The sequence below is a fragment of the Ammodytes marinus genome (assembly GCF_949987685.1).
Source record: "Ammodytes marinus genome assembly, chromosome: 5".
Taxonomy (NCBI): domain Eukaryota; kingdom Metazoa; phylum Chordata; class Actinopteri; order Uranoscopiformes; family Ammodytidae; genus Ammodytes; species Ammodytes marinus.
The window spans coordinates 21,684,796-21,696,801 of NC_137234.1; the positions used below are offsets into that span (position 1 = coordinate 21,684,796).

The 12,006-nt window shown below is 42.0% G+C and overlaps 1 protein-coding gene across 1 annotated transcript in view; it reads right to left on the reverse strand.

The window, feature by feature from the left end:
- The window catches only part of itpr2 (inositol 1,4,5-trisphosphate receptor, type 2), a 62,175-nt gene that overhangs the window by 14,391 nt on the left and 35,778 nt on the right, over positions 1 to 12,006 (reverse strand). Inside the window, exons 38-49 of the mRNA XM_080027752.1 lie at positions 7,061 to 7,181; positions 6,622 to 6,806; positions 6,313 to 6,493; positions 5,334 to 5,587; positions 5,028 to 5,228; positions 4,291 to 4,401; positions 3,834 to 3,929; positions 3,593 to 3,712; positions 2,134 to 2,262; positions 1,792 to 1,984; positions 1,443 to 1,568; positions 2 to 177 (exon numbers count right to left, since the gene is read on the reverse strand). Coding sequence (XP_079883878.1) covers positions 2 to 177; positions 1,443 to 1,568; positions 1,792 to 1,984; positions 2,134 to 2,262; positions 3,593 to 3,712; positions 3,834 to 3,929; positions 4,291 to 4,401; positions 5,028 to 5,228; positions 5,334 to 5,587; positions 6,313 to 6,493; positions 6,622 to 6,806; positions 7,061 to 7,181 — 1,893 coding nt within the window. The remainder of the gene's footprint in view (position 1; positions 178 to 1,442; positions 1,569 to 1,791; positions 1,985 to 2,133; positions 2,263 to 3,592; positions 3,713 to 3,833; positions 3,930 to 4,290; positions 4,402 to 5,027; positions 5,229 to 5,333; positions 5,588 to 6,312; positions 6,494 to 6,621; positions 6,807 to 7,060; positions 7,182 to 12,006) is intronic.

The window sequence follows — 12,006 nt, forward strand, 5'->3', positions numbered from 1 at the left end:
CATTTACAGTGCCCAGCAGCAACAGAGCAGGAGCAAGGCCCATAGTGTAGATGGCACGTAGAATGAGGGAGACCAGGAAGAACAGGATGCCCAATGGCTTGGGTAAGACGGGGAGTAATGTGGTGAACACCCCCAAAGACACCCACAGTAAGATATTCCAGAATGGGGACAAGGTGCCTGGGTAAAGGGGGGAAAAAGCATTGATCAAAGTACCACACACACACCAATGCTTTGAAACGTTGTGGCATTTCTCTAATGAATTATTCACCTGAACTAAGAGCTTAACTTAGCGTAACACAGTCAGAGGCAACACTTTAAAATGTCAAACTGTGGTCTGAGGGGACCGTCAACTTCATCACTCATATCAAAACAGCAGTCTATTCACACTTCTCTCGGACACTGCACTCTTCTGATGATTTAATGATAGAATAGGCTTTCAGGAAAATACTTATATAAAATAATCACTAATGTGTTCACGTTCATTGAGGCTTAATCTATTTGAACACTATGACACAACTACATCTTTATAACCCCGATATGTGACTGATATGGCTGGCAATGTGATTCACTTAAAACAACCTGAATGCAATCTTGTTACATAGCCGTGTAAGGAGATGAAGTGGCAGAGGAAGAAAATGTACTACATGTCGCTTGAGGGCTCTACACTCCCACACAGTTTTTTTTAGTTACCCTGACTGAGGTCACAAAAAACACCACTAAAGATGATTAAAGTCCAAGTTGTCACACCTCAATAGGTGCAACTAGAGAGCAAGGGGGGTTTCAATGAAGCACACTCTGTACACACATACTATTTAATCTAATCATGACACCACCTGTGTTGGTGGACTATGGTTGTGGGGGGGCCTTTAAATAAATACAACCTCAGGTGACACAGGACAGCCCTTTGCACGTGCAAAAACATCCATGAAAAACAATAGGTCTTTTCAAAGCAAAGATGTTGACTGGTCATAGCTGGAAAAGCACAGTTAATAATTGAACTATGTTCGATCCAAGTGTCTCAGTAATTAGTGGTGACAGTGTGACAGTGAGCCAGCAATGCACAATAGGAGTCTGGAACTGAAGCAGCCAAATGGAATGGCCAGTGTGAAAAGGGACTATGTATTTTTAATATACGAGCTATATTTCTTAAAGAGTTTATTTCAGATCCAAAGTTATTGTTGCCATGGGTGCACCACATCCTGAAATATAGGAGCATATTTTAGTTGGAGACATTACTGTCAAGGCCTCACTTTAAAGTCACTTTGAGTAAAAAGTGGCACAACACACCCCACTCTCCCCTTCAAAGAACTGAGACTATAGCTTTAAACTCACCAGATGACAAGGGCAATTTGATCCATCTGAAAGTCAGTCTCAAACCAACACCACAGATCATTTGCAGCAGTAAAAAAAAAGAAAAAAAATAGAAACCTAGACATTCTCACCCTCATCTCCATCATCTCCAAAGGGGTAGAATACGGCCACAGCGATGTTGACCAGACAGGCCAGGTAGAAGGAGATGCTCCCCCATAGAGAGATGTGGCGTGAGAACCAGAACAGCGCTTTATTCTCTGCACAAACAGAATGGGGAGGGATAAGTACAGGTCAGGGACACAAACTCAACACAGTTGCCGCAGGCCCCCTTCAAATTTATTCTAGACTAACAATGACCAGACACTCTGGCTGGATGATAATCACGATTTACCATCCTGCAGCCTTGCTTTCTGCGGCAGCCATCATTATATATTTTTTCCCCAAGCAAGCAGCTGGGATTCAGAATGTAAAAAGACTTACTGCGGATCTTCTTCTGCCACCTCATCTCGTTGTAGAGGTGGTCAAACTGCTGGAAGAAGTCGTTCACCTTGCTGCCCTGGTCGTCTCTCTCTGTGCAGGTGAACACACGCACCTTGGACTCCTCGGTCAGGTACTCGCAGATGTTGGGGACCGGAAACACTATCTGCTCCATGGTACGGTCATGACGCACAATCTGGTAAAGAGGTAATATGTAGTAAAGTCCTCATGATAGGTTTATTTTTTGTATGGAGATATAGGAAAAGTGTGATTTATTTGCTTGTTCAATAAAGTTTAGCAAGAAATGGAGAGTATACAGTATGTGGATGAAGCTATAAGGTTTACCTCTATCTGAGCTGTGTGATTGGCATAGTAATGAAGAGCGTCATCCTTCTCATTGTCAGGGTCCCCCCCTAGCCCCGGCCCACACCCTGGCCTCAGGCTCTGCTGCAGGATTTTATGGTGTCGGGCCAGCTGCGATACAAAAACAAAACAACTCATTAATTTAATTTTTAACTAAAAGGCACGTAAGAAAGAAACATGCATTGCTTTTTGCAGCTGCATTCTTCAGCCAAAAACAACCCTGAGTGAGTAGTGAGAGTGAACCAGAACAATAAAGTTGCAACTGAAATGAGAGCTGAAACTCACTATCAGTCTCCCCAAAGCTTTGGATTTTTATTAGCTAGGTCTTAGACTTTTACTTTTTCGTTTCCCATTTTCAGTTGCATTTGGCAAGTACAATCACATAATCTCCTACTAAACGTTACGATTCAAAATGCGTTTTTGCTTTCCTTTTTATAGCTTCTCTCTGTACGTCATAAAAGTTTGCCTTAAATATGTGCCACAGAGCTGTAAGAAGAAATCATAAAGACCAATGGCCGTCACATAACAGTGTATTGGATACTGTGCTGAGAGGTTGGATTTTTTTCTACAATTTACTATTACCATTTATTTTGAATATATAATTGTCAAAACAGGGCGATGAATATAGTGTTTCTTATTCACTTTCTGTAAATCCTATGGTTGACTGTAACAATTATGAGCAGTAGTTTTCCACCCCCATTTTCTGTGAACTAACGTTTATCATTTGCTTGTTTATTGACTTACTTATTATTTATTTACAATAAAAGTCAGTAGCCCTGAAAAGCAAACAGCAGAAAGATAATTGTCGAACTCATCTCTATGTGGATGTCTCATGTGTGGGTTTCTAAAAATAAAATATCAAAAGTCAAACTGTCCTTTCCATGTCATGATGAAACTAGACAAAAATACTCTTGGCTCTTAAGAAGCAGAAGTGAAAACACGCTAGACTCCGTCTACCCTCTGACCTGTACTGTAGAGAAAGGCAAAGACAAACACGATGCATACACACAAGGACAATAGATCTACTTTTTCAAGGGCACAACTCATTCATTTTTTAACTGTGGATACACTGGCCTGGACCCTGCAAACCACCCTGCAATCATTTGTTTAGTAATACAGCGACTACGTCCTGCTTCAATGGTCGCCTATATCTGCAGAACCAGTGTCATACCCTGAAAACTAATTATAAAAAACTGACAGAGCGGTCCGTTCATAGAAGAGCAGTCTTCCGTCATCTCCCACAGAGGACACACAAACACAGACACACACAGACACACACACACACACACACACACACACACACACACACACACACACACACACACACACACACACTAGTGCAGTGCAAGGCTTTGAGGTCAGCAGAAGGTCAGACAGGAGAGGTAAGAAATTCAGTAATGCCTCTGTCACAGACAAAAACCACCTCGGGCATTTGTATTACTTGGTGGGCCAGGATGTAAATGTTGTGTCCGACGTCTTTGGGTTTAATGTGGTCTCCAACACTTTCCCCGTCCTCCTCCATCTCCAGACCCTGGGCGTAGGCTTCCTTCATTACATCCACCTGATGCAGAAAAGTCACCAAATGTTACTGCAACCTATTCACTTCAGAACAGATTTTATATGGGAACTAGCAACCGTGCGTGTGAGGGTCCGTGCCAATATGCATGTTGACACACACTTACCAGTTCGTTGGGTCTCATCTTGTAGAGAATCTTCTCTGCATTCTCGCTATCGTGGCGGCTCTCCATGATGGCCAATAGGAGCTTGGAGGCATTGTTCTTCGACACAAGGGTTAAATTAAATACATTTAGATCTACGAAATACAGCGTTAGTCAGGAATGGATACAATTTTTATCAGAATCAAACCATTTGAAAGTTTTTATTTCATTAATGAAAACCTCATCAGTCACACCGCTATATATAATTTTTAGCAAGGTGAGATGTATAGAAAAATATGGCTCCATGTATTCATTAAAAAATTATGTTTTTTGCTATTGCTCTTTCAAACACTGGTGAAAACAACATAGTTATCTTGTTCCCAGCACAGGTCTGAGTACTATAGAGCGAATGCCAAGTATTACTATAATAATGGCTGTCCATGGCTGTGCCTCACAGTTCCTAGAGACCCCTGCTGCTCACCTTGAGCTCCAGCACCAGGTCCATCCGATGCTTTCCCAGAGGGTTGATGGAGTTGACAATCAGAGCTATAATGATGTCTATGCCATTTGACTCATGCTTTGCTATACAGGTCTGAGACAAAAAAGTGAAAGGGGTTAGTTAGAGTGAAAGCACATTATACAACACAGAAATGAACGGAAGTAAATGTTTCTGTTAATTGGTTCAACATATTGGGGTTTAATCTGAGTTTTTACACAGATGAAAAATGAGCCACTTCCAGTGTAATGCTTGCTAAGTGTTATTTCCCATTTCTTCTGGGTTGGATTTTCTGATAACATCACAGCCTAACATTCCTTAGATGACCACCAAATAATGGTTATTAAAAAAAATGCCCATGTGGCCACAAAACTGTTTTACAATATTAACGACCACAAAATGTTTACTGCGATAAACTCTAACCTGTGCAAGTTGACTTTCAGTGCATGCAGAAATGAAAACAGACCTATGTCGTCGTGGAAAGAAGGAAATCAACAAAGATACTCATGGTTTCCTACGTAGTTTTGGTTAATAGGCTACAGCATTCAAAACAACAATAATAACATAAAACATATATTATACCCATTTGAATCAAGGAAAAGACAAAGTACAAGCTATAACCTCAATACAGGACCAAAATGTAAGGTAATATAGTTTTATCATCTGTTACAAAAAACTAATAAACAGATTATCTTCCAAACTAACCAATCCTCCACCTATACCTGGTTTTCATGGCAAGGTCCTTGGCAGTACTCTGTGATGGTTTCCAGGGTTTGCCGAACCAGGTCCACATTACTCTCGTTGATATAAAGGCCCAGCAGCCCCAGGCCTCCAGTGGTGCTTCCACAAATACAGTCCAAGAACTGAAGAGTCTCACACACAAGGTTGTAGTTTGTCTTGTTGTTCTGGTTGCGCAGAAAGTTCTGAATACAGAGCAGACAAAAAACCCATATCAATCAATCAATCAGCAGTCAATTTAACAGTAGTTGAACTTCTAAACCAAAAAAAAAAAAATGGGGGGCCAGTACCTGCAGGTCAGAATTATGGTTCTCGCAGAGCAGCTGTAGATAGCGTAGGATTGGTTTCATGATGGTGATGGCCGGGCTCATCTGGGTTTCTTCTAAAACCTCTTCCACACCGACTATCTCACTGTTCTGTCCGAGGCCTTCCAGGTCTGGATCCAGCTCCTTTCTGAAGGCACAGAAGGCCTTTGAGGTGACGCAGAAGGCCTCCTTCAGCTGCCCTCGCATGTCCTCCCGAATATGAAGCCCAGAGTCTTTCCCTACAGCACAACATGCCAACATAAAGAGATACAAAAATATATATATATGATTAACTGTTGTGTAATGACTTGACAGTAGAGTAACATTTGTCAGAGGATAGAGGTGGAAAACCAGTTTGCCTGAAACCTGTGAACATCCTAGACATATTAAAAAAAGAGTCCCCCCCCAAAAAAAACAAGGTGGCTACTTTTGAGTGTGGTTTTGTAGCATGAAAGTATCCGATCTTGATACAATGGCCTTTTGATAGGCTTGCCCTGTGGTCCGTCACATGGTCTGACATGTGACTTTAGAAACGGGAAACAATAGTCTGCACAGAGGTCGGCAGAGCAACAAAGATCGCTCTGGATTTATAGTCCAGTATTGTTTAAACTCAAGGCCGAGCTGAATTTGAGAAGAATGTATGAGTTAGTCTTAAGAGCATATTGTGTGGCATTTCATTCACTCCAGAACTGTTTCTATAGAAAAGCTCTGTGCTGTGCTGAGGACATGGCCACAGTGACTCAGTAGGTTACATTGTGAATAACCGTATTTAGGTACCTTTGACAATATTATCCAGTTTGAGAACTTTATATGAACCTTACTCACTAGCTTTAGGTTTCATTCCCACCGCAGTTTACTGCATGTTCCAGGCAGCAGAGGTGACAAATGTTTTTTGGGCCGCACTCGGGAGTGAAGCCTTGGTAATAAAATCGAGCACAGAAAGAATAAAATGAATTGACTTTACCTTTCTTGAACCTGATATTACTGACGTCGCCGTCATCATCCCGTTTCCTGCAGCTGAGCTCAAACATGTTGACGGACACAGTGGCTCGGATCTCCTGCTGGGCCAGACGCATGCGGTCGTAGAACACCTTGAAGAACCGCTCGGACTTCTTCTGCTTGTTCAGTTGGTTGTAGAAGGAGTTCTGGGTGGCGAAAAAAAAAAAATCTAAATCTATGTGTGTGTGTGTGTGGGGGGGGGGCAGGAAGGGGTGGGGGTCAGCTGATCAATGTGCACAGAAAGAAAAGGATTACAAATGTCTGTGTCGCCCACCTGTATCTGTGTGTTTCCGCCCTGCAGAAGGGCAATGCCCAGCAGGATGCTCTCCTCAAACACCCGGTCGTTCTTGGTGTTGACGATGAGGTCAATCACCAGCTCTGATGCTCCGACCGTGTCCAGCAGACACTGGATCTCCACTATGCTGCTGCCTGGCTTGTCAGAGTCCAGCATGGGAGAACCTGCAGTAGAGATGGAATAAAATATATGACTGTGCACATTATTGATGTTTTTATTTTATTCTAATCTACATTCCGACTGTGTGAACAGATTGTTCTTTAATATATACTGTACACAGTATACTTTTCTATAGCTAACGGCAGATTAAAGGTTTGCCATCAACTGTCAAACAGCCTGTCTCTCCTAAGAGGCAGTCTGTCATATTGCTGTTGCTTCCTCTGCAGTGTCTACAGGGTTTATTTGGGGTTCTCAGTACCTCCAGATGACGGCTTGACAAAGCCGGCAGACAGGCTGTTTCCACTCCCAAGCTCAGACTTGGATAGAAGCTTTTGATTTCCATAGTAGCGTGTGAGGAGAATCTTTCTCAACTCGTTTCCCTGTGGAGACAGAAATCATGACGTTAAATCCATATCACAGATTGAGAGTACCAGCCTAAAACTAGGAAATTCGCATTCTTAGATTTTGAAAAAAGTAGCATTTTGTGAGGTAGATCCATAAAAATGAAATCGAAATGAAAGACACGTTAACAAATGTCCTGTCCAAGACAACGTTTGTGGTGTGGTGTATTCACTCCCATTTAAATATCCCCAATCATCACATAACAAGAGGGCTAGGCAGATCTCATGTCACACCTAATAGGAATGATCAAAGCCATCCCATGATGCATTTCTTTCTTGATGGGGGCAATGGCTTACAGAATGACAATGTTAACATCAACAAAGAAATTGGAGCCTTTCCTTGAGAAGCACGGCAATCATAGTGTTGTGCAATAACTAGATCGTAACTGAGCATTTATGAAAGATTATGAGAGACAGAAGAGTTTTAAGATGACCTCTTTTCATCTCAATATAATAAGCGATAGTCTTTCCTGAAATCTTTAATGTTGATGCTTTCTTTATTCAATCTGTAAAATAAGACCATGGAATGAATGTCTGACACCAACTTTTTTTGGACAACATATGAAAAGAAAAAATAGTTGATTTTGTTAAATGAGGAAATGGTATTCATTGAGTAATACCAGTTTGCTTCTGGCTAAACGTTTGTCCAAAGGATGTACTGTATTCATTTTCACTCTTATCTCTCACAAACATCTCTGTGCATCTCTCGTGACATTTGACGCAGACAAGCAGAAATGAGATTGAAGGATTCATGTGGGTAATCTCAATACTGTGGTTGTGCAAACGATTTGCGGGAGTGATTGACAGGTGGATGACTCCATTGTGCTTGTGACCACCTATTTTTTTACTGTGCAACAATGAAAGCAGCGTTAGGCAGATGGGTTGATGGATGGATGGATTATTAAGAATGTATGGACGCTTTTGTTGGTCAGCATCTGTTTCTATGGCAACCTAACAACTCAAAATGGCCCTCACCACTGTCATTATTGATCAGCAGAGGATGAATGAACAGATGGACAAGCAGATTGATTAGAAAGGTGGAGCGCTGTAGGGTGAATGAACTGTAGGGAGCGACCTGTGGTTTCTATGGAAACAAATGTGTAGGGCAAATCAGCCTCCCCCTGAGATACAGGTGGTGGACACAACACAAAGAAACCCCTGTTTTGATGAGGCTCACATTATTGTAAAACAGCAGTGCTGATCCAACTAAATTACTTTTTTTTTAAGCTTTGGCTAAGAACTTGTGGTGGACATTTGTTTTTACTGTTTTATGAATTTTATACACTAAATGATTTAGTAGTTCTATAAGGACAATTTCTTTTTTTGCATATACACATTACATTATATTACATAGTTTGCAAGTTACACACCAACAATTCAAACAAAGAGATATTTGTCCTTCTGCAAGCCAACACATACTCCTTATTGTTATTCATCTTAATATGACTCATTTGTGTAGATGCGTTGTTTAGAGCAGTTGCTGCTTAAAGTAACTCACTGGTGCATTGGAAACGTTGCATATCTGTAATGTGGCACAGGAAAAGGTCTCTGCTAAACACTGAAACTGAATTATCAAAAGAGAAATTCTGGTTACTTTTGATGGTGGATTTTATCATTAATGCTCATCCTGCAGCACCCTTAAAAAAAAGAAAGACCCGATCAATATTTTGACAGTCCAGCCTGAAGAGCTTTCGAACTAGTGTGCTGAAAGAGTGAAGATATGGAGGAGCACGTGTAGCAGAGGCACCCTGTGTCAGTAAACACTCCATCTCATCTGCAGTCAGCGGAGACACTTGTCTGCCTGCAATGTCTGGCTGACTGTCTCGCAAACACAGACACACACGCACACACACACACTTCTTGAACTGAAGGTGAGGATCCATTGAGCCATCCTCCCTCATTTTCCACATGGCAATGCCAGACACACTCTTTTAGTGCAACTACAAACTCAGCCCTACACGCTATAAAAAAGCCAGCGCATCCCAGAGCACACTATGTGACTGATTGCGGATTGAATCATGTTTGACTTAATGTTTCCTCCTTCTTGACAGAGGACGTTTTGGATTTTGCACCAGTGAAAGAAGGGGGGGGGGGGAGAGAGACCGGTCTTTTTGCTGGTTCACCTCCCTCCTGGGCAATGCAGCTGACTAGGTCTGCAGTGAGAAAGCAGAGGAGAGGAGAGGGGGAGGCAGGATGGCGTTAGAGGAGAGTCAGCCCAGCCTGACTCATCTGCTCGCTGCTGCATTGACGAGAAAAAACTCCAGTCAGGTGATGTAAGAGCCGCCAGAAAGGAAAGAGATAGAAATAGAGGTAGAAGAACTGACAGAATACAAGGGAGGGAGGGTGGAGGGTGAGGGAGAGGAGAGGAGAGGAGTAGAGGAACAAACAAAAAACCCAGCGAGGAGCAGACAGTCATGGTTTTAAAATGTGCACCGGCACGCCACACTGCGGCTTAGGTGTCCAAGCTGGGGGGATGAGCTGCCGATCCCCACCTCCGGCATCCTCTACTCTGCCCCTCCCTCCCTCCTCCAGCCCACCCCACACAGCATGGCTGTCTGCAGATCTCTACAACTTTGGAGAGAGGCATAGAAAAGAAAAAGACAAAGCCTGCTCTGTGCCTATTTAGGTGGTCTGAAAAACTCACACAAGCAGCGGAGGGCAGCAGCATCATCTGCTGAACCAAGACAACCCCAGGAATGGGCTGGGGGAGGCATGAGTTGCTCGGGTCAAACAAGGTGACTTATAGCACAGACTAGAGGACATAGGAGGAGAATGTTACCTAAACAATGTTCAGAACGGAAAGGCTCATAGCTTTCTTTTCACTTTACTTTTTCCCACAACGGAAACCTGAGGGGACCCTGGGTGTGGGTGTGTACTTTGTAAACAGTGGGGGAGGCTGATCAAGTTGACAGGTGACACAGTGCAAAGTAGAGTTTCCGCAGAGGGCAAAAGTCCAACAACTTTACCATCAGGTATCAACAAAGTCCCGGCAGAAACTTACAGTCAATACACTTGGTTTCAATAATTAGTTTTAAACTGAACCCTAGCCCTTGTTATTATTGTCACGTCATTAGCCGTGATACTCAAACTTAAATTGAAACTTAAGCTGGTCATGTGCTGTATAACATGGGGTGTTGCATGTTATCAAATAAAGACTTCAATCATCCCTAATGCGCTCCTCTGCAGCTCTGATCTGGAGGGAAGTGAAATTGAATGAATTCATTTCATCAAAAAGGCAAAAATCAGTTTCAGTCAGTCACATTATCCTGTTGTTTTCGAACAGACACTTTGGGAATAGGGATTTGGGAGGATGGACAAGGGCAGGGCTGTAGCTACAACTGAGGACCGTGAGGTCAATTGGCTTTTTAGCAATGCTGCAAGTGTTAAGAATATTCAGTAAAAAACGTTTCCATGCAGATTCCAGTATTTCTAGACCCACCTTTATTATTTAGCAGGATTCTGTATTTGTCTGCTAAATCTGTTCTCTACACAGCATAAAACAATATTTTCAAACATTTCCAAAGGGGGTACCCAAGTTTCTAGGAAATAATAAGTGTTCATTTTAAGTATATATAGTTGTTGATTTCTAGAAGTTTCTCAAAAGAACAGCTCCAGGTAAATAAAACCTGTAGATACGTAATGTCATTTAATATGCAGTGACAAGCATCACGAGCCGCCATTTATGATGTTTTTCAAGCTGAAATTCCACAGCACGTTAAATGCTTTTACCCAATAAACAAGCAGATCGGCAAAACAAATTAAGCCCACATGTGAGAACAATTGGGGAGACCAGTTCCGGGAAATACAAGACCAGCAGCGTAAACAAGCATTCATTAAAAAGGCCAACTGGCTGACTGTCTCGCAAACACAGACACACACGGATCAACGGTTCACTATGAAAGAGTTAGATGTGTTTCACAAACGTTGTTAAGTGTGGATTGTGGTTGTAAGAAGTTTATAATGTTGAAGACAGCTAAGCTGGCAAGGAGCAAACGAGGCTTTTTTTATTTTGTCTGCCTAACTGGTACCCGATGTATACATGTATACAAGGTGGACAAAATAAGAGCAACGTCTTACGATAAAATACCCTGCATTGAAGGGGGCTTATATTTCAGCCATGCTAGTGGCATTGTTTTATGGATGGCAATTTTAGCTTTTCCGTTGGTCCAAACTGAATTATTAAATTGCATTATATGAAATACAATTATATTGTCATAACATTTTGTACAGACATTCATGTCTTCAAAAGGATACACCTTTTATCTAGCGTCATAATCAGGTCATAAGGCCTCAGCTGTACTTGTGCTTATTAGTAGATGGTGACCATGGTAAACAAACATTATACCTGCTAAACATCAGCATGCTTAGGTAAGCATTTTGGTTACATCAAGTACATACTCACAGAGTGTGCTGTGGCGATGGAAATCAACAGTTTTTAGTTTGTGGAGTTTTTCATTTCAGTGTTTCTGATAGCTGTACCAAATTGCTATCTGGCAGGGCTATTGTATGCCATTCCAGGGTGTTGCACAAGCTAATGCACATTCAAAATATTGGAAACTAGAAGAAATCACTCAACACAAAAGTTGCAATTCACATTATTCATCCTGATGCCCGTCATGTGCCTCCCTGAGCACAAGTGATCCAACTCATATGCAATAAGATTCAAATAACACACTATGAACTGTGACCAAACACTGTTCGCAGGGACAATGATTGTCACTCATAGTGGCCGTCAGATGCATGAAGCCAAGGCCTTTTGCCTTTTTACAAGTGGTTTTCTGTTTCCTCCAGGGCTCTGAGCTAA